This window comes from Ctenopharyngodon idella, chromosome 21 (assembly GCF_019924925.1).
Source record: "Ctenopharyngodon idella isolate HZGC_01 chromosome 21, HZGC01, whole genome shotgun sequence".
In the NCBI taxonomy this organism is placed as follows: Eukaryota; Metazoa; Chordata; class Actinopteri; order Cypriniformes; family Xenocyprididae; genus Ctenopharyngodon; species Ctenopharyngodon idella.
Window position 1 is genome coordinate 15,236,415 of NC_067240.1, and position 25,059 is coordinate 15,261,473.

The following is a 25,059-nucleotide window of genomic DNA, read 5'->3' on the forward strand; positions in this document are numbered from 1 at the left end:
CATATCCCTGTGTTTCATTTTAGCTTACCTGGCTGCTCTTGAGAGCAGGTGACCTGTAGTGTCTGTGAACATTCAATGCTTGATATGTCTTTACTCTCAAAGGCAGCAGCTTTAGAAAGAAGCTCTTGTTGAATGGCTTCACTCAGGGGCAGATCAGTGGTTCTTGACAGAGAGCTCAATTTTGCAGGAGAGTCGAGAGGAGATGGAGGAGAAGAGGGCTGAAGCACAGTTTTCTCTGGACCTTTTCTTAACATGGAGGCAGCTGATTCAGAGATGCTTAGAGGAGTCACAACAGCTGACTTCTCACTGCTCTCAATGGACTGAACTGGAGTTTTCTCTGAGACTGGTGCAGGGGGCAGTTTATTTCTATCCTTTAAGGCTGGACTGTGGTCTGGAGACAAAGAACAGCTTGTAACTTTAGCTCTTACTGGTGAGATTGGCTCTGAGCCACTGCCCGGACTCCTCTTTAGACTGCTTGAATCTGCGTCAAGTGACAAAATGGAAGTCTCTGCCAGAGGAAGGCTACACTGAAAGGACATGGGGTCAAAGTCTAAAGAGGCCATGCCAATGTCAGGGGGGCTCAGGTCCACATCATCAGCGGAACGGGGCGGGGAGATGAGAGCAGGCACACAAATTGGACCATCATCCCCATCACTGTCCCCTTGGCCCAGGTTGTCATATGAGTTACAGTGTTGTCTGCTATCCAGCAGGTCACCGTTGAAAGAAGCAGAGAGAGCATCACTGCTGGAGCGAGGTCTGCGTGGCCTGTAAACCTTAGACTCTCCTGTGTTAAAGGAAAAGAAGAAACGTCATTTCACAGTGGTTGATTTATAATTTTATTGTGAGATTTTTTGAGATTTAGTAATCGATTACCTTCAACGTTATGTAGAGAGGTGAGAGATTCCTCACTTTTGGCAGACCGAAGAGTACCAGTGTCTCCTCTTCCTCCTGAGCAAGGAAAAATAAAGTGGGAACAGAGAAGTTGACACAAATTGCTTATACATGATCAAACAGTTACATGGTCTAAGGAATACTTGATTCTGATTGATCTGTGGTCAAATATTATTGCTGTATATTGATGTTGTATATAGGCCAATTCACACCGCACAAACAGACACCAACAAACACGTTTGTTGGGTTTTGTCGGATCAGTGTGTTACCCCTGTGGGCGTCTGTTGGCGGTGGTCGGGGTTTGTTTTCAACTGACTGAACAAGTTCAATCAGCGTTTATCGATGTCTGCTGGGGCAGTGTGAACATGATAGTTATTTTTCATAAAATTCTAAATCCAACGGCCAACTTGTTTGTTGGTAATTGTTGGAGTTTGTGTGGTGTGAATTGGCTGTATGACAACCAGTTCCTTTACTCTCTTAACTCACGGCATTCTCTCTCTTCTCAAATAATAAAATAACTTACATAAATACATGAACATGAAATATTCATTTGAGTTTATTTAATCATTCAGTAAATATCTGTGTAATAAGCAGGATAAAATACAATCAGCTGGTCATTATCACAAAATGTACCCCTTTGGCATGATGTAAGGCCTGATTAACCACTGGGTTTACGGTGTGATAATAACCATCTGGCATTTTAAGATGACAAAATGGCACAACACTAACCAGCCAAAGCCATGGCCTTGAGTTCATTTGGTTCACTGGGATTGCGATGTAGTTTGCGTTTAGACATCGAGGAGGACTTGCCCAAGTTGAAAAAAGACCGCCAACTGCCAACTGGAGACTTTTTAGATTTTATGGGCTGCCTTTTCCTAGGAAACAAATGAAAAAAGGCACAAAATATATCTCTAGGAGAATAACAGGCACTCAGTCTCTTCATGACAACAGAAACACTGACATGGTTATACATTTAAATCTTGCATTATACCTCTCAGTGGGGAATTCAATGACTGTGTGGAATTTTCCCTGTAAGGCTGCAGGACCCTCTCCCACTTCTATGTACTTGCTGTCTGCAGTGATGGGCGAGTTGATCTGGGCCTGGGTACGTGCCTGTGCCTCTTCTAGTGTTAGCAGCTTTGTGGATGGAGAGGGTACCAGCAAAGATTTAGGCCGAGACAAAGAATTGTGTCCTAGGACGACAAAGAAATTTGTGATGAATATATAGCAATTTAAAAAAAAAAAAAGATTTCATCATATGTTTAAACTTTTTTTTTGTGTCCATACCCGTTCCTTCTCGTATGAGTGAGCTCAGTTTGGGGCTGAAGAGAACATCCACATGGTTGAGGATGAACTCCACCACAACCGACTGAATTCGGACCTCCATGAAGGCTGCTGTTCCGCTGAAGCAAGCTGATTCTATTTGCTTTGACCTTTTTAGTTTAGAATAAAATTCAATTATTAGTTATGAATAGTAGGTTTTTATATTTATAGCTATAAAAATTGTACCCAGATGTACATCTGTTTTCACACAGTAAAGTTGCATCATGCAGAGATCTTACCTCAGTAAGTTTGGGGCCCAAACGATGGCCAAATTCTTTGTATGCATGTTTGTTACATAGCTGAAGGTTGCTAAGTGGGAAAGATGCCTCATAAGAAACTCAAGGGTCCTAAAAGAGAAACATGAATGCTAAATATTAAAACTACAGATGCATTAAAATCAGAAGCTAACTAAAATTAGCATAAGGCACTTGATTCAGGAGCAAACTCGCTGAAGTAATGTTAAGTAATTACAATGTTGTAATAACAGCTTACATTTTTTTTTCAGTCATAGACATACTTGAACTGCATTAGTGATATAATTAGTACGCCTAATGCAAGAGATTAATAAAAAGGCTAACATTAGAAAAAATGTGGCTTTGTTGGAGAACTGCGAGTCCTCTAGCAACCAACAGAGGGCACTGTGGTCATTTACAAACCTATAATGTGGAGGCGGCAGCTGCTGAATTACATCATGTATTTTGATCAGCCTCTCCTCATCAGTGGCTGCTGACACAGCCTCCTAAAAAGGAGAAGAGTGGGTGTAAATCAGGGTCACTGCATCTAGAGCAGCTCTAAACAACAAAAATATTTTCAAACCCATGTTCACACTGTACTGCAGAGTGAACAAAAGCACATGGTCAGTCCCATTTCCTGTGCATTATAGTTTTACTGCTTCCATAGCAACCAGAAAACATTTATGCAGTCTTTACTCTGTCCTTTTTTCTTCTCCATTTGCAGTGACTTTTATCAAGAAATGCTGTAAATGTCAGTACTGTGTTTGGCATGCAGCTGAACTTGCAAATCAGGGCTCTAAGAAACAAACCATTCATTTTGTATGCTCATTAAAAGCAAACAATAGAACAAATAGTCTCAAGCGTTCAATGACCACTGCACTGTTTTGCCAGTTTTATCACACCAAGAACTAAAAAGGTTTTGATATCATGGTTGTTCTAGTATAATAGGTGCTCTCAGCTATTTGTATGACAGAGTGTATAGAGTGTGTGTCTGAGAGAAGGCTCTTTAAAGGGATAAAAACGAACCGAGAATTTCTCATACAGCTGGTAGGTGAGAAGTGGGTTGGGAAGCTCTCGAAAGTAAAGCTTGCACAGGGAGCCCACGCAGTGTATGTCCTGAATGTAAACATCTTTTGTCAGATCCGGGATCTGTTCAGAGTCAAATTCATGCCTAAAGAGAAAGAAAGAAAGAAAGAAAGAAAGAAAGAAAGAAAGAGAGAGAGAGAGAGAGAGAGAGAGAGAGAGAGAGAGAGAGAGAGAGAGAGAGAGAGAGAGAGAGAGAGAGAGAGTGTGTTTTAGGCTTGATGTATTCAGATACACAATGACATTGTAGGCTATTTGGTGCGCTTAAAACTTAAATTTCAACCAATTTGGAAGATATGAAGGAACTGAGAATCAATATTGGTTATAAAATGGTCTATGCCAATATCTAGAGAGACTACTTTTACACACACACACACACACACACAAAAAAGTTTAAAGCAAATTAAATGCACACAAACCTGCTGAAATAAAACACTTATTTTAAATATACTAATGCACAAAGGATGCATTACATTGATCAATAGTGGCAGTAAAGATTACACAAGATTTCTTCTGCAAATGAATGCTGTTCTTTTTCTGTCTATTCATCAAAGAATCCTTAAAAAAATAATAATAATAAAAAAAACATTTTAAAATATATAACTAGTAAACTGTTATTTTGAACTGTAATAATACACCGATCAGGCATAACATTATGACCACTTTCCTAATATTGTGTTGGTCCCCTTTTTGCTGGACTTGTTTGTTCAGCACATCCCACAGATGCTCGATTGGATTGAGATCTGGGGAATTTGGGGGCCAAGTCAACACCTCAAACTCGTTGTGCTCCTCAAACCATTCCTGAACCATTTTGCTTTGTGCTCACATGCTCACTGTTGGGGCTTTCAGCGGTGGACAGGGTCAGCATGGGCACCCTGATTGGTCTGCACTGTGTATTCTGACACTTTTCTATCAGAACCAGCATTAACTTCTTGAACAATCTGAGCTACAGTAGCTTGTCTGTTAGATCGGACCACATGGGCCAGCCTTTGCTCCCCACGTGCATCAATGAGCCTTGGCCGCCCATGACCCTGTCGCCGGTTCACCACTGTTCCTTTCTTGGACCACTTTTGATAGATACTGACCACTGCAGACCGGGAACACCCCACAAGAGCTGCAGTTTTGGAGATGCTCTGACCCAGTCGTCTAGCCATCACAATTTGGCCCTTGTCAAACTCGTACAAAATCCTTACTCTTGCCCATTTTTCCTGCTTCTAACACATCAAGTTTGAGGACAAAATGTTCACTTACTGCCTAATATATCCAACCCACTAACAGGTGCCATGATGAAGAGATAGTCAGTGTTATTCACTTCACCTATCAGTGGTCATAATGTTATGCCTGATTGGTGTATTTCACAATATTATTCTTTTTACTGTATTGATCAAATGAATGCAACATGCAAAAAATATTAGCAACTCCCAACTTTGGATCAGTAATGTAATATTAACTTTACATTTAAAAGCTAAAAATAAAAAGGGTACATTTAGAAACAAAGGGGAGGAAAAACTTGTTAACTGGCCAAGCGAACAAGTCAACTTTTCCTAGACATGGTAATGAACCCCATCTAATCTCTCTGGGTCCCCTCATTTCCTGCTGTATTTGAGAATACAAACATTCCCATCACAAAATGTAATTAGCAGCAGCTTAATGTTCAGCCATTGCATTCAGAGTTTTTCAACCAGTATGATAAATCCCTATCTCTGCTACTTGCAATTAAGGAAGTGTGTTTATGTCCTACCGCAGCTTCTGAATGTTGGAGGCAATCCCAGAGAGACGGTACATTCCATCAACCACTCCATGCTTCTCAATGAACTCAGTGCAGCTCTTGAGTACCTGGGGGACTAGAGGTTTAGACAAAATGTTAATGGAGCATCCTTTTTGGCACATAATGTGAAAGACTTGTCAAAATGCCAACAGAATAGAATGCCAAATTCTTTATGCAGTTAATCTTCGATTTTGCTATAAATAACTGTTGCTGTAGCACAGGTCCGATTGTCAGATAACAAATCTGTGCTCTCCTATATAAGCAGAGGTAATAGGTTCACATTTGCTCCAGTGGCATTAGACAAACTCCAGACCTCCAATGAGACCTTGCAATGTTTCACCCAGAGGAATCAGTCACAGACAACCCTGAGTGGCCTCTAGTCTTGGCAAACTTTATCCGACAGATGAGTGATTCCAAGGCTCTCAGAGGCTGCTGTTCATCTTCATTCCGGACATAGCAGTCTGAAGCACAAAATCCTTAAAAATGCACAGAAATTCTGTCTCTAAGCCATTTCCAAAATCATTCAGCGCTTCAAAATAAGGATGATCTGGGGCCATTGTGAGTGTGTTTCAGGGCAGCTGATGCAGCTGTCACACATGCCCTATAAGGCCAGTAATACATTGTCAGTATGTTTTATGTTCATTGATCATGTACATGCGTTTTTATGCCTTGCAAATACTGTATGTCACCAAGCTAAAGTTGTCTAGCTGGCAAATACAGACAAACTGTCAAAATTGTGAATGGCTTGTGATAGTCTTGGAAGCATTAAATCACAGCTGTATAATTTCCAGTTGTTTATGCAAATAATGAATTATATTTAAAATGTAATATATTCCTGTGATGGCAAAGCTAAAAGCACAGTGTCACATGAAATCATTCTAATATGGTGCTCAAGAAACATTTCTTATTATTATCAATGAATGAAAATATTTTTTCAGGATTTATTGATGAACAGAAAGCTCAAAAGAACAACATTTATTTGAAAAAGAAATCGTCTTCTTACATTATAAATGTATTTGTCACTTTTGATCAATTTAATGTGTCCTTGCTGAATACAAGTATTAATTTCTTTGAAATAAAATCTTACTGATCCCATACTTTTTAATGGAAGTGTTTGCTGCACAAAAAAGCCATTTATTTAATTATTTATTCAGTGGGGCCAGTGATAACGTCGACAAACAACAAAACTAATAGCTTGATTTGGCCAGCATATCTTTTAAACCCTTTGAAAAATGCAGCAAGTTACATCAGAGGCAAACATCCTAATGGCACCAACTGAGAAAGATAAAAAAAATTTGATTAATATGTTTAAGTGCATTGCAGGGAGGTCTGCAGAGCTTTATGTTAGTATGACTGATCCATACTAATAACTCACCACTTGAACAAAGTGTTTAGCCATGTCGTCTCACGTTCCTCTGAGATCAGAGTGTCTGAGACAAAGAGTACACAGTCTGCCATTACCTGTTTTACAAACGCATTAAAGATGTGTGTGCTCATGGGCGGGAGTGGGCAGTGAAAGTAGCAAAAAGTTCAGATCTTGGTAGCAAATCTAAACTTCATCTATATAACCCACTACAATGGGTGACCTTTTGTAGCAGTTTTAGGAACACATTTTTAAAGAATTCCAAGAATTTCCTCAGGGAAGGAATGTCCATTCTTAGGCATTTTAATAAAAGTGATGTTTCTTTTTATTTCCTTCTAAACGCAATGGTCGAGCAGTCGCACCAAGTTTTGCGGATCCTGTTTGAAAAGGACAAGGCTTAGATTGTAAGGGCAGGCAATGGCTCAGGGAGGATCTGAAGTCAAACAAATGGAGCAAATGCTGAAGGCTGCCAGGGAGCTTTGAATCAATGGGGAAGAAATCTCCAGACACAGCCCCCTAACCATTCCTACTGACCTTTAGACCCCTTTAAGCCAATCTGTTGCCACAGCAACCCATGCAGGCAGATCCAAGGGTGACTCTAGGGGAAGGGGTTAGCTATGCTTTCCAGCCCACCCACACAGAGTCAAAAAAACTAGTGTCAAGCACCGTCTGGAGCACGAACATGAGTCTCAGTCGGACCAGAACAGACAAAGCTCACCATCATGGCCGGAGTTCAGAAGATGCTCTCCTAGGTCACAGCCAAACACCCTCTCCCTGAGGATACCTCTTTGCTTCAGCTTCTGCTTGGTCGGCCTGGACTTCATGAATGTGCGCAGAAAAGTGATCAGTTTCCCGTGCTTCTTGGACACTGAAAGATAAAAATTAAAATATGCACATTTAATTACATATTCATGTCAGGGAATACCGCAAGCAGCGCAACAATAAATGACCCAAAGAAACTGCAGTTTAACAACACAGGCCAGTGCCAGTCACATCATGTGAGTGAGCCAAGATCTTATGAAATGAAGAAAAGTGAAAGCACTGGGTTGTGTGAGAATAATGAGTTTATGCATTAACTCTTTTCCTTTACTGAAGGAATTTTTCAAATCCTACATTGTAAGTGTTTCATCAACCGGGAAAAAAAAAAAAAAAAAAAAAAAAAAATACATAATTCACCCAAATTCCTCCAAGTACATCCTCCATCTTTTGGTGTTTGTTCTACATCTTGTAGAGCAAAATCAAACCACTTTATTCTCAGTAGATCAATGCAACGGTTATAGAAACCAAAAGTACAGCATAATATAATCAACTATGAATGATGCATGATGCTGAAACTTGAAACTAAGAGCTCAGCTTTGGAAGAAAAAAGCCTGATGATGAGTGGCTGACATAGAACATCTGTGAAAGTCTTCTTAAAGCAATAAATGCTTCCTTTCATTTTATTTTTGAAGGAGGCCAAGAAGCAGGAAGGACGTCTCAAGCTGTTTGGTCTCCAGAGCAGCTTGCGTTGACATTACACCGACAGTAACTGCCTGTCAGAGGTCAAAAATCAGCAAAATCAGCTCAATTTGCATTGAGAAACTCTTGGACGCGGCAGAGGAAAAGTATCAAAAGAGAAATCCCAAAGATTTGACAGGAACACAAAAACGCATCAAAGTATTTCCACTGGATTTATAAAACCCCGTATTGCAATTGCTAATTCAACTTGGGTTGTTTTCATTGTTTCTCATAAAATATTAGCAAGCTTAGCCTAAATATTACAAACCCAAGGAATATTTGCATAAGCTGTATGAATCAGCAAACAATCTGTTGCCGGAAACAATTTCAGTGCTATTACAAATGCAGCTGGGATTCCTGAAAAACCATACACTGGTTCATCTGTGTTTATGTTTGCGTGGGCACGTGTGGTGGATTTAGTAGTAGAAAGAGTACAAATTATTAGCAAAATAATTGCAAATATCACACTGTTGTTTATTTCAACAGTTTAACTCCCTGTTGATTTTAAAGATGTGATTCTTTGCATGCTGAAACCACAGTGGACGTGGCAAGGGGACATCTGCCAGCTGTGATCTCATCTGTTCCTTTGTGTGTCTTTACCTTTTAAAAAGGCACATTACTGAGTATTTTTCCTCATAAAAAATATTGAAATTTCTCCAGCAAGCAGTTGCAACTGCTCTGAAGGCAATTAATCCTTTCATATCCAGTCGAGGTTGATAATAAAAAGAGCTGTTGTAGGAATTTCCTGTTCTACTTTTCAAGAGCCAATAAAGTAACTGCCACGCATTTCACAGATCCTCTTATTCTGAACACCACAACAAACCAAATACAGGGCATGTGTTGAAGTTCACAGAAGCGGCAAGAAGACTGTTTGTTGTTGAAGAATGAGTGTTTCCTGCAGGCTGCACTTTACCACTGCTGAGGAGACACTGATGACGTCACAGCGCAACGTGACTGACACATTATATGTTTTTCTTTTCTACCTCCAAATCAAAGCTCAGCTTTGTTTTGAAACTCTTTATGTGAGTTCAGATGACTTGCCACAAATTTCTCTGGTTTTAGTAATAAAATCACTTGTTGAAATACAAAAATATTTTTTTTTGTAGTTTTTTTTTTTTTTTTTTGCTAATTTTTCAGCAGAGCAAATTAATAAACCCTAAATAATTCCTACACAAGTTTGCCTATTAAATGTACTTCAGCCAGATCTACAAGTCTGAGATAGTTGGATTAGCACTAAAAAGACAACTTCATAACTTACCTCAATGTTAAATATCCATAAAAAAGGACAGAAAAACAGTGCTTGAGTGTTCTTAAGTTTGTCAGGCTGCAGCTGCTGTAAAGAGCTTGAGACACTGCGGTGAAGGATCATCACAGACTGCTTTCTCTCTCGCTCTCCCTGCCAGCCGGTAAAAGCTAATAGTCAGCATGCATTCTTTCCTCTTTGCTTTTTCCCTCCTCTCCAAGTTTGTCCAGCCCCTAATATCAACTTTCAACAGTGTTGGCTTCTAACTGCAAAGATCAGGGTGTGAGCAGCCGCACAACCCAGAGAATGTCAGTTTCAGCCTGCAGGCTGTTGCATTTATCAAATATCCAATGTCGAGTGACGAATGTGGTTTAAAAACAATGGGAGTACAACACAGCTGTCTCCTGTGATGTTCTAATAGGCTATAGCCTAAATAAGACTTAAAATAAGCAACCTATATTTAAAAAAAAAAAAAAAAAAAAAAAAAAAAAAGCAATAAGTCTAAGAGTAAGATACACATAGCTACACCAGCAGGGCAACAACAATTCACTCTTTCTAAAGAAACTCATTCATAGCCAAGGCCATGTTCCATTCAGCTTTTACAACCCAGACCAACACGGTGCAGCCATAAGGAATTGACAAAGACAACCTTGTCTGAGCTCTAAAGCAACAGGTTTGTGGCTAAACTGTCAAACAACAGAGACACGTGTTTTGCAAAGTAACACTGACCCAGTGATGTTATCACTGTGATAATCCCACACACACACACCATTCAAAATTTTGGGGTCGGTAAGATTTTGTCATATTTTTGAAAGCTCCTTATGCTCACCAAGGCTGTTTATTTGATCAAAAATACAGTAAAACTAGTGTACAAAAATACTTATGCGGCAAAAAAACAAAATAACTTTATTCAACAATATCTAGTGATGGGCGATTTCAAAACACTGCTTCATGAAGCTTTGCGAATCTTTTGTCTCGAAGCAGTTGTTCGGAGCATATATCAAACTGCCAAAGTCACGCCCCCCCAGTGGTGAACTATTGAAACTTCAGGCTTGTTCAACATCGGCGCTGCGCAGACTGATCGGCGTATGACAAAGTACCGCAAGAGAGATTCAAAAGCATAACCACTGATTAGAAACAAAATATTCGTAAAGCTTCATGAAGCAGTGTTTTGAAATCGCCCATCACTAGATATTGTTGAGAAGTCCTTATTTTTTTTTTGTTTTTTTAGCGCACAAAAAAGTATTCTTGTCGCTTCATAACATTGAGGTTGAACCACTGTAGTCACATGAACTGTTTTAAATATGTCTTTAGTAGCTTTCTGGGCATCTGAAAGTGTTAATTGTCTTGCTGGCAATGAAGGCCTCACTGAACCATCGGATTTCATCAAAAATATCTTAATTTGTGTTCCGAAGATGAACAAAGATCTTATGGGTGTGGAACGACATGAGGGTGAGTAATTAATGACAAAATTTTCATTTTTGGGTGAACTAAGCCCTTAACTACATTAGTTAACATGAACTAATAATGAACGGCACTTCTACAGCATTTATTAATCTTTGTTAATGTTAATTTCAACATTTACTTTAATACATTAACTAATGTTAAAAATTGAACCTTATTGTAAAATGTTACCAAAGTTTTTTTTTTCCTCATTTATTTGAAACAAATCTTTTCATTCTAATTGTATTTACTGTCACTTTTGATCAGTTTAACGCATCCTTTCAAAATAAAGGTATTAATCTTATATATATATATATATATATATATATATATATATATATATATATATATATATATTTATATTATATTATATACATATATATAAGATTAATACCTTTATTTTGAAAGGATGCGTTAAACTGATCAAAAGTGATCAAATATAAATAATACTGACCCAAACTTCTGATTGGTAGTGTGTGTGCATATATTCTGTACACACATACATATACAAGAACAAAGAGGAAAAAAAAGTCTCTCTTTTCAGAACAGGCCAGTAAGGAAGTACACAATCCCCTGAAGGACAAACGGACACATATTGCTATGTAAACCTAACACAGTTTGTCTCTCGTTCTCTCACAGTTCCTTCCAGCTGTCTTGGCTTGTTCACAGAGGCAGCTGCCCTTTACTCCACTGAGAGGAAGACATTGTTGCCCCACAAGGAAGTTAGGAAGTGAGAGTGAGCTAAGGGAACTACATCTGGAGCAGCACCTGCTACGTCTGAGAATAAGGGAATGAAATAAATGCAATTTATTCTGTGAATGCGAAAGTGTCTGTAACAAGAAAGAAATGATTATACTTATACATTTTCATAACCTAGAATATGCATGCTATAAAACTTACAGCAACCTTTATCACTGTTACAACACCTGCAAGATAGGACGTTATGAGGTTAACCATTCACACGGGGCATTTGCTTAATGAGGTGAATGATTCATAAGGTGTTTTTGTGTTATTTGATAGGCGTTTGTTGCTCGGCTGAAGCTCTGCAGGGGAGCAGAGAGGTATGCTGTATTTGAGCATGCACAAAGACTGAACACATGAATGTGTTTGAGTCACCATGGAGAGACTAGTTCATATTGCCAGTGGACAATGCAGGGATTATTTTATAGCCTTTTTTTAACCAGGGTCATGTAAATCAGCCAAGGAGCGCGTTGCAAAATAACTTTACAATGGGACTTTCTGGAAAACACAATGTGGTGCGCTTGAAAGAGCAGACAAGCTGTGCCATAAACTGACGTCACATACCTCTTTTTGAATACAGACACATTAAATGTAGACTTAGTCAAAATAGCATGGACACACTGACATTAACATTCTGGTTAATACTGATAATTATTTTCATGTTAAGGCCGATACCTGATAAATGGCAGACATTAAAACTCTACACTGTTTTGCCTAAAAAAATACATTAATAAAAATTTATCAATTTATACATCATAACATTATATTTTATGAAAAATAAAAGCATTCTTAGATTTGCTTAAGTTTACATTTGAAAGTGTTATTTCAATTATTAGTTTTTTCAAAGATATAATTAAAATGACTGTTTAATGATGGCAAAAAATATTTAAATAAGTAAAAAACGAAACCCCAAAATCTAAAAAGTCAGTCACGTTTCAAGATTTAAGTGAAATTAGGCATCACAACATGAAAAACTGAAAATTACATTTAACAGTGTTATTAAAATCTTAGCGTTTTTAAAGATTGTTCTTAAATGAGCATTTAATAATGGCAAAGGTAATTTAAATATAAAAATAAAAACTAAAATTAACTTACTGGTGATAAGGCAGCATTACAGAAAAATAAAATGTAAAAACACCGATGAATAATCACATGCATTCAAATGCAGGTCAAGAGAGAGAGAGAGAGAAAGAAAGAGAGTGCTATCAGGGTAAATCTATAAGACATGGGTCAAAGTCAGACACCAGAAGAGTGGGAAGTGAAAAGTGAAAAACAAGACTCCATATTTGTTGTGCTTGCACTAGATCCTATATAATTAACACATGATGTTAGGAAAGACCAGTGAAAAGTCATTCTAATGCTATGGAGTGCCAGTAGTGTTCAGACCCATGAGCAGCAGGCAACTGTGCGGAGATGCACAGGAGAGTTTGGGGTTAGTCCGTGTTAGACGTAGTACATGGATAAACAGTTTGGTCTACCTGAGCTCAGCCTGTAGGGGTTTAATGGGTCGGGTGCCCATGCACTGTCCTGCTTTATACTCTCCATCTCCAAATCTGCATGCCGAGAGTAGAGAAGGGGAGAGGGAAGGAGGGAGGTATCATGAGTTAGAGAACATGAGAACAACAGCTGCACATGCAGCTCTATTAGCTTAGCAATCTTTTAGGAGAGTTTTCCCCCTCACTCCACATTTCCTGTCCATTAGGGAAATTTCACAACAGATCTGAAGGTGCCATAAATGATAAAAGCTGGTGCAGTAAAATTCATGTGAAGACAAACACTAGTCTATCGTGGATGAGAGTGCTCTAAGCTGCAATGCAAGAGAAACAGGTTTATGATACTGCCGAAAGACAACTGATCCATACAGGGAGAAAGAGTGATAACAGTAAGATAGTGAGAAAAATGTGTGTGTGTGTGAGAGAGAAAAAGAAAAGAGATAGAGGGTATGTGACTATGTTTGTCTGTTTGTGTGTATGTGTTTAAAGGGATGGTTAAAACAAAAATGGTCATGATTTACTTGGCCTCATGTCATTCCAAACCGGTATATTTTTTTCTGAAACAAACCAAACTAGCATCCAAAACAAAACAAAAAAACAAACAAAAAAAAGTCTTTCGAGCTCCAAAAATAAAATGTAAAGCAACATTTTTTTTTTTTTTTTTTTTTTAATAATTCTAAAATGTTCCATGTAAAAAAGAAAGTCGTACAAGTTTGGAACAACATGAAGGTGAGCACGATGACTGTTTATTTTTGGGTGAACTAGCCCTTTAAGGCAAAAAAGGAAGGCGTTGGGGAGAATATACCAGCACGCACAGGGTGGGAACAGACTCCAGGAGGCCGGCCGCAGACCAGAGCAGGGGGACACTGAGGGAGCAGTGGAGGAAGCACGGTCAAATAACAAATCACACATGCAGTAAGTGCAAAGCAATGCAACATACATTCCAAATACATACCACAGAGTCAGTAGGTGTATAAGCAAGCAGTAAAAATGAGCTAAACCCCAGCAAAAAGCCTCTGCATTGTTAATCAATCAAAGCTAATCATATAAACTCTGTGCACCTCATTTTTTTCTTGCGTTGCCCTTAATCATGAAACCATAAAAAGCATTGTAATTACGCACTAAGAGCACCAGGCTCTTTTCCGGGCTGACTGTGCCGTGCCATGTCATTGCATTTCTGCGATAATATACTCCCACAAAACATTTACCACAGAGCCCTCCCGCCCACTTACTGCAAGCCAGGATTCTGATTGGTCTGATGTGTCATGGTGATGATTCACCCTTCAGCGAATGCCAATAAGCACTGATTTGATACACAAGGAGGATAAAACCAAACAGAAACATCTGAAGGTGATGGATAAGTCTCCAGAGGGCTTGGTAGGCCGGTTAGTCCAAGTTATGATGTAAACCGACTGGTCATAAAGCGGTCCGCATGGTCCATGGCCACTCCAAATATGACTAAATATATTACTCTTGTTAGGATTGTGAAAGCTAGCAACAGTCCATTTGAGATGTCTATTAATCAAGTTGTTTCTTTTGACATTTGAGTATTTGGCCAGTGAGAGGTTGTGGGATAAACCGTACCATGCTGCACCAGTGTGTGATATACATTAAAGGCACATATACACTCTCCAACAAACCATTTGAAGTGAAATCAAACAACAGCGCAACACCGATTTAACTACGAATGTGATAAATGAAGAGGGTCAAAAGGTTCCTATGTGAGGAGAGGGGGAGAAAAAGAGAATGTAGACTGAGTGCGAACCACAAATTTTCCATGCAGTTGACGACGTGCTTTGAGATCTGAAAACCTTGCATGTCTCACACCCAATTTGTTGAAATCTGAAGTGACGCTTTCTTTAAAAGCAGCTGCACCGTTCCCAAGGACGTCCGGCTCCAAAACATCAAATTGTAGCTTGTAGTCTTTTCTTCATGGAGGTTTGAAGATCTGTGATTCATGCAACAGGACCCAGAGGCTCCAGTCAGCACCTGTTCCAGTTCACTCAAGTACACACACCACACAGACTCGATCCATGGCTGATTCAACACGTCACTTCTTGTACACTTTGTTCCCATCCAAACTCTCTCGCTCTCAAACATGATTAATATCTTACTGCAACACATGAGTAACAAGCTAGCCTTCAAAAACCTGCATCTTTTCAAAGGCCCAACAGCCTTGGGAGGAATCTGAATGCTTATGAACAGCAAGTGTGACCTTGTGTTTTGTTTCTTGATGATGTTTGCTCAGTTGGAGCTGTTTATAATGCCCTGCAGTGGAAGTAAGCTGTTTTGGGATGGTTAATACAGACGTGAGCAGAGGAGCTGATGAGCTGTCCCAGTAAGATTTGAGGTATGTGTATGTGCGTGTATGTTTTGTGGTACCTGGTTTTGGCACTGAGTTGGTGACAGACTGCGGGACCTTGTCGTTTATCAGCTCCACACACTCGCTGGGAAAGAAGCCAACCTGTGGAGCGCAGAGAAGGTTTGAAAAGCTCCTTCTTTCTCTGGAGACAGACATGCCAAGGCTTCATCATATCACTCTGCATTCCTGCACTTAGTCACATTCAGAAAATAGCATGTCGTCATAACACAACATTTTACAGTGTGTCAATGTTATAATAATTCTTCTTGAGACAAACTACAAAGCTAAAATAATGAGAATAGCGAACTTTGGAAATTTGACATTTTAATGGACAGTCATGCGATAAGTGTGGTGTTTATGTACACATGGGTATCAGATGCTTCAAACATAGACACGATTGCTTGTTCTGACAGAGGAACTGTTTGCTGATGACATCGACCCGCCTTCAGATCGCTGTGTTTTTACAGGCATTCAGAATGTTTTTATTTTTTCATTTATTGTTGTGTTTAATAATTATGAATGTATTTGTATAGTAGCAATATGCAGTCCTATGGCATCTCCCTGTGGTCTTGTTTGGTAAGGCAGGTTGACTTGTGCTTATTTAAGTTACTGTATAACAGAGCAGAGTAAGTAATTTTAAGCTGTAAAGAATGTCTGCAAAGTATGTTTGTAAAAAAAAAAAAGAACACTGAAGGTTTAAATCTATCTTGAATTTCTTTTGTTTAAAAAATAACAACATGGAGTTGGAAAAGTAGTAACACTAGAATAAAAATGTTTTTGTGAATATAAAAGGGCTGTGGGGGGTGGGCGCTGCAGTATTGTTTTGGAGAGGAGAGGGGGGCCTTGGAGTAAAAAAGGTTAGGAACCACTAATCTAGGTTAACATCAGAGCGAGCAGCCAAGTAAAGTTGCAATTACTTGCATGTTTCAAATGATAAGCCATATTTGAGGTTGATGGATGATTGGCGAATGTTTGGATTTCCTGCCCGACATACTGTAATTACCACAAGAACCTGACTTTAATGATCTGTCCAAACAGAGTACATGACTTTGCCACAAGGTTTGGTCGACTAAGTCTCTTCTAGATGACTAACATTTAGTCGACTATTAGGGTGCAGCCCTAATTTTTAAAAACAAATCCAAAATCTACTCCAGTGTAACATTCCAGATTCATATTAAGGGACAAAATCTTTGAAAACACTAAGGCTTGTACATTTCAAGAGCCATCCACCTTGTAAACCTGCAGATAAAAGAACCTAAATGAAGATTCAAAGTTCAGCAGTCTCTCACGCAAAAACATGAAAAAAAGGACACTCAGAGACAAACTAACATGCTTGCCATGTTTTACAACTTATAGTTTAATTTTAGCATTCTATCATTTACAAACTAATTGCAGATTACTTATGAATCAAGACAACAACAAAAGCCTTGGTTTTCTATGTCATAAGAGCTTATCTTGCAGAAAACATTAACCATGTCTATTAGAATAACCTTGACTTTGTCAACAATCTCAGACGTTTTAGCAAAGCTCAGTTTCTTCAACATCAGAACTTGATTACGTCTCTGACATTCCCTGAGACCCTGCTGACATCAGAGTGTGCTGATTGTGGTGGTGACAGCTGGCATTGCTGTGCACTCATGCTCCTCCCAGACAGAAGCTGGCTACCTGACCCAGCTGTAGCCTGCCAAAGCTCAGCGTCAGACTGCCCCCCGATGGATTCAGCACACATCTGCCACCATGAGCCAGTCTCACTGCACAGGCTCTAGCAGTGGCTCAGTGGAGAAGCAAAAATGGCATAACATGCCAAAACACTGCATACTGACAGGGCAAAACAAACACGGCAAAGACGGCAATGCTGGGCATATGCTTGTGGGGCAATAAGAGAGAACGGTTTGGCAGGTTGGCAGAATGTGAAGTGACTCATGAGTGGGTTTGTGTACCCATGCACAAAGGTGAAGGATGAGCCATTCCCTGCTATTAAACTAGTGTTGTTTCACATACAGACCCATATTTTACACTGATAACAGTCATTTTGTTAGTGGTAACAACAAACCCAACAGCTTGTTTTTGACACATTACTAAATGGTGACAAAGCATTTGTAAAAGTACTTGCCAAATGGACCAAGAAATTTTTAAAATGCAACTTAAAAGTTGAATTTAAACATTATTTAATGTACTGTTTCATTGTTACATTTAACTATAATTTTGAAAACTTTAAATAGTCTATTTGGCAATTTGAAAAGTGATGTATTAATGTTTAACATTTAATTATTTTAAATAAGAATTAATTTCATATGTCTGTTTATTGTCAATTTGAAGGGTGATTTATTAATTCATTATTTTATATCAATGCATTTTACATGCAATACATTTTAAACATGAATTAATCTCATTCACAGTATGTTAGTTTATTGTCAATTTTAAGTTAGTAATTTTATATTAATGCATTACTAGACTTAAATGTCATTTTTAAAATAAATATACATATTTATCCTTAACATTACCTGAACAATTTCATGTCTATTTTTTTTAATTGTTTGTTCATTTGAAAAGTGACTTATTATTCATCCATTATTATTATTATTATTTATTTATTTATTTTTATTAATATACTGGTTCCTTCATTTTATTTTATTTTAGAGTAATTCCTGACTAGTTCCTCCATAGCAGCCAAGTGATTAAAGTAATTAGCAGGCAACACCATAGTTTGCAGGTTCAACTCTTATTAGAGACTGGAGAGCTATGATCAGTGCGAAAGCACTTAACCGTCTGTTGCTCCAGGGGGACTCTACCTGCAATTTCTGAACTGCCATGTACACTTAAAGTAGAGGACTAAATCACATGGAACAAACCTGGAAACCGTGTTTTCCTCTCCACCAGGTGGTGTCCTCTTTGGGTGGCATGTCTATTACAGAAACAATATCCCCCACCTAACAATGAAAGAGAAAATTATTTACAGCACTCTTCACAAAATAACCGTTATTAGTATTGCAATCACAAATCTTCAATACTGCATTAATCTGTCTTCATTTTTAGCCCAGTCACCTCAAATGACAGCTCATCAGCAGCCTGTGCAATGTAGCGCTTGATCACGTGGGCCGCTGCGATAGCTGGAACATTTATGGATGACTCCTCATGCACCAGCAAGTGATTCCCTTTGTTGTCAACCTGGAGAAAGAGATGAATTATGTTCAGTGAACATCCTTGATACTCAATGATTATTCATGTAAATAATAAGTGGTCAATCAGCTCTCAGCTAGCATCAAATCAGTACCTCCATCCATGTGAGGGCTGGCCCACAGTTGATCTTGTTATCAGCAATCGCTGAGAGACGGGAGAGGTAAGCCATCAGCATCTGGGAAACTGCCTGTTGGGAGAAAAAGAGCAAGAGAGGGAGGGTTAAGCAAGTATAACGGCTTCCAAGGGGGTAATTCTATAAATACAGAGTATTTTTACAGGGAGTTTAAAGGCGCACATAAACTTGAAGAACGAATGGTTCGAGTTTGCATACTTTCATATTATAAAATGGTAGGGTAGGTGTAAGGAATGCAGCTTTCTGTTTAGAAACTGCGTAGAGTTTGGGCATAGTACACATTAAACATGTAGAATTAAAATCTATGTATTTTTAACTATGCAACTCGTGAAAACAGCTGTTCGTGTTTCTACACACTCTCCGAAACAATGCAAGTCTCTTCAGTGAAAGACGCAGTAAAGGGCTTGGTGTATATGTATTTGAGGCATAACAGTACGTCATTGTTTTTTAGAGTGTATGTTTGGGGACTGTGGTTACTTTAAAAGGGCTGAAGTTGCACTCTGAGATATAAAATGATCTGGATTATACTTCCACACAGCTTGCATAAAAACTAATATAGCAGGAAGAGGAGAGGTGGAGCGGTCTCATATTCATACAGCTTAAAAAAAAATCTGTCTAATAAAAGAGCTCTACCACACATCTCTTTCTAAAACTTTACATCCTATTTAAACCCCATTACATACAGCTCAGACTAAATACAGTAGTTATAATAAATTCTTTCCTACACACAGGAAAATAGTGGAAAATAGAGACAGTAAGATGTCAGCTCATCAGCAAAGAGCTTAATGTTAAAACCTGGAAGTGTTATATATATATAAAATAATTTCACAGCAACAAACCTACAGAAGCTCCAAAGAAAGAGATTCTTTGGGTGTTTTACAGAGGATTTTTTAGGCAGAGAAAATTAAAGAGGGCATTTCTTAAATCTCAGCTTCCAGAATTAACTGAAGGTAAAGTTGCTCTATAAAATGTCAACATGTGGGTTTGTGATATTCCACATATTCCCAGTTTGGCCAACTTCATTTGTTTTAAACGTCATAATGCATCCCTGTGTGTATTTATAATGCATAGTTATACAAAAGTCAAAATAAAAGTACTAAATCAAATCGAAATCACTAATCAAGCTGGTATCTGTCTCTCAGAAAAGATAAAATTGATGCAATTTCATACAGAATGGTAAAAATGTTTATTCAAATACTTTTAAGTCACAGCATATATGCATATGGCAAATATTGGAGGATATTTTGGACAAATATAAACCATAACAATGTACAAGTCATGGCCAAAAATACACCTGCTGTTTAAAAGTTTGGGGTCATTCTTTTTTTTCTTTTTTTTTAATTCAACAAGGATGCATTAAATAAATCAAAAGGGACAGTGAAGACATTTAAAATGTTACAAAATATTCCTTTTTAAAAAAAAACATGCTTTTTTTTAACTAAACTTTATAATCACCCCAAAATAAGGGGTTTGATGCCATATAGTGTATATATTAGTATAATATAATATGGAAAGCAAGTGCTTTGGTGACTGGTGAACAGCCTACGAGAGAAAACATGACATAAATGTACCAGTGAAAGCCCATAAGAGTTTATTCATGATCCACAGAGCACTGATGTGATCTGTTCCAGCTGCACATGTCCCAGAATCCACAATCCTGTCAATTCTTTTCCCAAACATATGCTGGCACAGGCTCACCAAAATGTAAAACAAAGGCCAAATGGGGCTCTAATGGAAGCATAATTAGGTCAAAGAAGACCGTATAGACAGCTGCGGGATTTCTCATATTTGATACAGCTTCAAGTACCTCCAGAATCCATGGCAACTCTGCTTGTGTTGACTATACTAGAGAACAATGTGAAGGAAGTATGTAAACAGAAGTTGAACAGCGTTCTCTAATGATACAGTTGCCTGCTTCAGTTATTTGCTCATGTTATGTTGTTCTCATGTGCTAATGAGGCTAATTTGTGTGAGATATCACATATTTAATGCATAGGCAAGCCTCATAATGAGATCGTCCTTTGAGGTGTTTGTTCCAATAAATCAGAGCCAGTTAACCTTTTAAGATTACTTCAGGGCTTGTAATACTGAGTTCCCCTTTTCAAGATTCAGATACATCTTTACCAATATCTCTAAATTGTCTCTCCATAAACAAAACTGCACAATCCAATAGATGAAATATGAACTCAAAGCTGTTTTCCCTGTATTGGGAAGCTCAAAGCGCCCGAAACTCCGAAACTGATTACACAGAAACCCCATCGTGGGAGCTTCCACTTTGCTGCTCAGACTTCCATTACTACAAACATAATGGGCAGCATTATCAGCCGCTCAAACTTCAAAGCAGATCAATTTAGCTGTGAAAATATGCCACGGTTCAAGCATACTACTCTGTGAAACAAATGCCGGTTATGCTCAACACAGCAGGGAGAAGAGGTTTTTTCATACACTACAGGGATATCCATCTGACAGTCTCTCAAGGGATGCCATTAGATGCTGTTAACCAGCCTCACTGAGCACTCACTCATCACAGATGACTAAAACTGCTCTGAGAGGGGCATCTTCCAGGATAAGCACCTTGTACACTGGGTATAAAAGGTCTGACCATTCTGTGTTTAGCAAAAAAAAAAAAAAAAAAAAAAAGCCTAAAATGGCTCATTGGTCACAGGGGAGTGCTAAAAGAAGATCGCTTGGGGGTCTTACCTCTGCTCTCTCCCTCAGGCTGTCAAAACGGGGAAGCTCAGGGAGCTGGGAAAAGCGGCGGTCATAGATGCAGAGATGGAGATGCTTATCCAGGACTCGGAAATCTTCATAGCTCCGCCTCACAATCCAGCTTCGTCCCTGCGGGGCAGTAAAAGAGGGCAGTAACCCAAAAGGTAAACAAACAAGTGTTAGAGTGTGTTGATGTTTGGTCTGCAGGGTAAACATGAGGGCTTGGTTTTTGGATAAACCTCATCCAGCCAGTGTAGCACCACGATGACCACACACAACAGCCACTTCAGAGAAGCCACACCACAGCCATGTATGAGTTTAATCCTGGAAATAGCAGCATTCAAAGCAATGAGGAGAGGGATAGTGACCACACAACAAGACTTTTTACAGTTAGAACTAGATTTGCATTTCCTAAAGGAAATGCTAATACTTTTAGGGTAGATAAAGAATGGAATCCATTGTTTGGAGAAAAAAAACAAACATGTATTCTTGATGTTAGATAACATCCAGAAAATGATGAGGTAAAAAAAAAAAAGAAAAAAGAAAAAAAAGTATTGGGTCATTCTTACTGGGGGGAAAAGATTGGATCAGATTTTTCAATGTTGCATCAGAAGAAAGACATGTTTAGTGTTCAGAAAACAACACTGGCTGAGCTTAAGCAGGCGAGTTCTGGATTTTGAAACAACTTATTATTCTGGATTTCGAAATAACTTATAAAAGGAATGCTGCACAAAAGGGAAGAAGTTACATGATAAAAGTTTGGGGTCAAACTTTAAATATTGATAAAAAATGTTTCTTGAGCAGAAAATCAACATATTAGAATGATTTCTGAAGGATCATGTGACACTGAAGACTGACTGAAGAGTAATGATGCTGAAAATTCAGCTTTGGCATCAAGGAATTATGTTTTAAGTAATTATTACAATAGTAAAAACGTGTTTTATACTGTAAAAATAATTCATAGTATTACTATATTACGGATCAAATAAATGCAGTCTCTGTGGGCATAAAGGACTTCTTTTGAGAACATATATAAAAAAAAAAAAAAATAAAAAAAAAAAAAAAAATATATATATATATATATATATATATATATATATATATATATAAAACCCTTTGAACTTACCGTATATCATATAAAGTGGATCAACTCAAATTTGTACACGAGTGTCTCTTAAAAGCACTAAAGTTACATAACTGCACTACATTATTGTCTGACAATAGAATACAGTTCTGATAGGAGCATTAGCAGCTGTATAAAGCACTTGAAAATTCCCAATTTGAAGATATTAATGAACATGAAACTGAATATGCTGATGGGATTCTATGGAGAAGAGTGTGTGAATAAACTGACTATACCAAGCTTCTCTTTCCTACCTCTCATGGTGGATTCCCTTTGCCCCAATGCCTTTGTGGCTACTCTGTGCAAAGCATAAATCATCCTGACAGTGCTGTGCTGCTTGACTAGAACACACTGTGCACTCCTGTAGACCCACAGTTGACCACAGCCGACCAATCAGATTTCCTAATTAAACGACATGCACCAGCATGTGTACATTTATTAGATACAAAACAGTTTTTTTCGTGATATTCATGCAGGGTTAAAAATAGCTGCTCGCACAACAAATCAATTTTGAATAGTTTTGTGGCTAGTAAAATACGTACGATGATATATTTTCTCAAATCACCTACCATTAGTATGAAGATAAGGCACAAAAACTAATTTTGGATCCTTGAGTATGTGATAAGACTATATTGAATTCTGTTCTTACTAAATTTACATTGTACAGACCAATTATCTGCTCTAATGAACCTCAAGTCAATTTATGACACCAACCCTTTTAAAAACCATTTAGTATTTTTCCTTTCTCTTTTGGAATATCTGCACTTTTCCTTCATTTCTTCAGTCTCCAAGCCACAGAGTCCATATCCACAGTAAATGGAAAACCTAAATGTCTATGATTCACCCTAAACACTTCTCTCTGAACCAGGGGAGAAAAAAAAAAAAAAATGCTGGTGTACTAGTGAACCCATAGGGAAAACAAACAGCTGTTCGGCCTTTCTGCTTCCAATGCATTTCATAGGGGACCCGAGTAGTGCATTTGTTTGGAAAAACTGCAATGAGAGTGGAACTAAAGTGCTTTTCCTGTGTCTCTGATCCCTGTCCATTCAGACGGCTCCTCGCCAAATATGCACCCTCAGTCATTAATGTTTTATTTTTTCTCATTTTTAAACACACAGGAGCAGTGCTGTGGATTTGGATGACTTCTCACACACCAGGATGGAATGAGGTTTCCACACACAAACCAAGACTTCAGATATTTTTCCACTGAGTTTTCAGTCAGATCTGCCGGTGCTCAAATCAAGTGCACAAGCAGACAACTGCCTGATTTCTGTACCAGATTTGGGTACAGTTCAAGTGACATTTCACTTGAAATAAAAATTATATCCATTTTAATGTGAGGGAACTATCGCTTTACACTTTTACTATCACTACTCTTATTTATTTTGCAAAAAAAAAAAAAAAAAAAAAATTAAGTAACAATTTTGTAGCAAACTAATGCAAAAATGTAGGAGGTCTGCATCACAAATTCATAAGCAACGGCTCACAGTTGGGCTTAATTTACAGCTTTACTGGGGTCTCATGTGGATGATTTCATCTCTCTCTCACTGTGAGAATCACCACACTCTTGCATTTGCAGATTGGTACTAGATTCTTCTATACTTGTTTTTGGAAGTGTTGATTTTAAACCTGGGAAACTTAAAAGCTATGCTCAATGATCAAAACACTGGGGGAAAAAATGACAAGATGCAATGAATTGCACAAAGACGCCCATGCATCTGTACATAGACAAGCATTATTATACAAGATCTTGTCTTACCTGACAGTATATCTGAACCAAATACACAGGCTCTTTTGACTCCAGGCCATTCCGTGTCACTTCAGTCTGTTCATCTGCGAGGGTTAACTATAAAGAAAGAGATGAAGGAAGGAATGAACACAGAGAACAGTGCACTTTCTTGTTTTAGTGACAGCTGTAAGCTACTAATGCTGAAAACATAAGACATCTATCACATCCTGTTGCTATTATGAGAAGCTTTGCTATCTGTGAAAAAATGACTAGCAGCGATGCGTCTCTTTTTAGTCAGGTGCAGAGACTGTTTCTCAGATTTGAAGATGTGTTAAATGATTTGTCACCAGCTGAGCATATTGCTCACATATTATAAATAATAAATACAGAAGCACTAAAACAGTGAATCCAGTGACAGACAGAGCACAGACTGAGCCATGCATGAACAGAATTCACAGATATTCTGATTACATTTCTTCAGTCCATCCTAGCTTTTAGTGATAATTCTAAATACAGTGTCAATCATTGTGCCATGCACGTATAGTTGTGGCTTGCATTATGTGAGAGGACTTATGAGCTTTTTAAACATTTAAAAAAACCACATCACTTATAGTCTACTAGCAACACAAATCACTGACACACACAAATACACTTAGTTCAAAGGATTAGTTCACTTTAAAATGAAAATTATTTATTCACCCTAAAACCATCCTAGGTGTATATGACTTTCTTCTTTCTGATGAAC

At 38.2% G+C, this 25,059-nt stretch overlaps 1 protein-coding gene across 8 annotated transcripts in view; it reads right to left on the minus strand.

Moving 5' to 3' along the window:
* Positions 1-25,059, minus strand: part of arhgap32b (Rho GTPase activating protein 32b) — a 106,305-nt gene that overhangs the window by 6,475 nt on the left and 74,771 nt on the right. For 4 of the 8 annotated variants that reach the window (XM_051878919.1, XM_051878923.1, XM_051878922.1 and 1 more), the window contains 18 exons: positions 24,345-24,431; positions 21,454-21,591; positions 18,715-18,807; positions 18,486-18,608; positions 18,293-18,370; positions 15,461-15,542; positions 13,894-13,944; positions 13,064-13,138; positions 7,380-7,529; positions 5,272-5,374; positions 3,474-3,618; positions 2,871-2,953; positions 2,454-2,561; positions 2,179-2,324; positions 1,883-2,084; positions 1,621-1,766; positions 874-948; positions 29-784 (listed from right to left, as the gene is read on the minus strand). In XM_051878919.1, the coding sequence (XP_051734879.1) occupies positions 29-784; positions 874-948; positions 1,621-1,766; positions 1,883-2,084; positions 2,179-2,324; positions 2,454-2,561; positions 2,871-2,953; positions 3,474-3,618; positions 5,272-5,374; positions 7,380-7,529; positions 13,064-13,138; positions 13,894-13,944; positions 15,461-15,542; positions 18,293-18,370; positions 18,486-18,608; positions 18,715-18,807; positions 21,454-21,591; positions 24,345-24,431 (2,641 nt within the window). Of the gene's footprint in view, positions 1-28; positions 785-873; positions 949-1,620; positions 1,767-1,882; positions 2,085-2,178; positions 2,325-2,453; positions 2,562-2,870; positions 2,954-3,473; positions 3,619-5,271; positions 5,375-7,379; positions 7,530-9,416; positions 10,567-13,063; positions 13,139-13,883; positions 13,945-15,460; positions 15,543-18,292; positions 18,371-18,485; positions 18,609-18,714; positions 18,808-21,453; positions 21,592-24,344; positions 24,432-25,059 lie in introns of those variants that run through there. The other 4 variants (XM_051878920.1, XM_051878921.1, XM_051878925.1 and 1 more) reach the window with 4 other exon arrangements.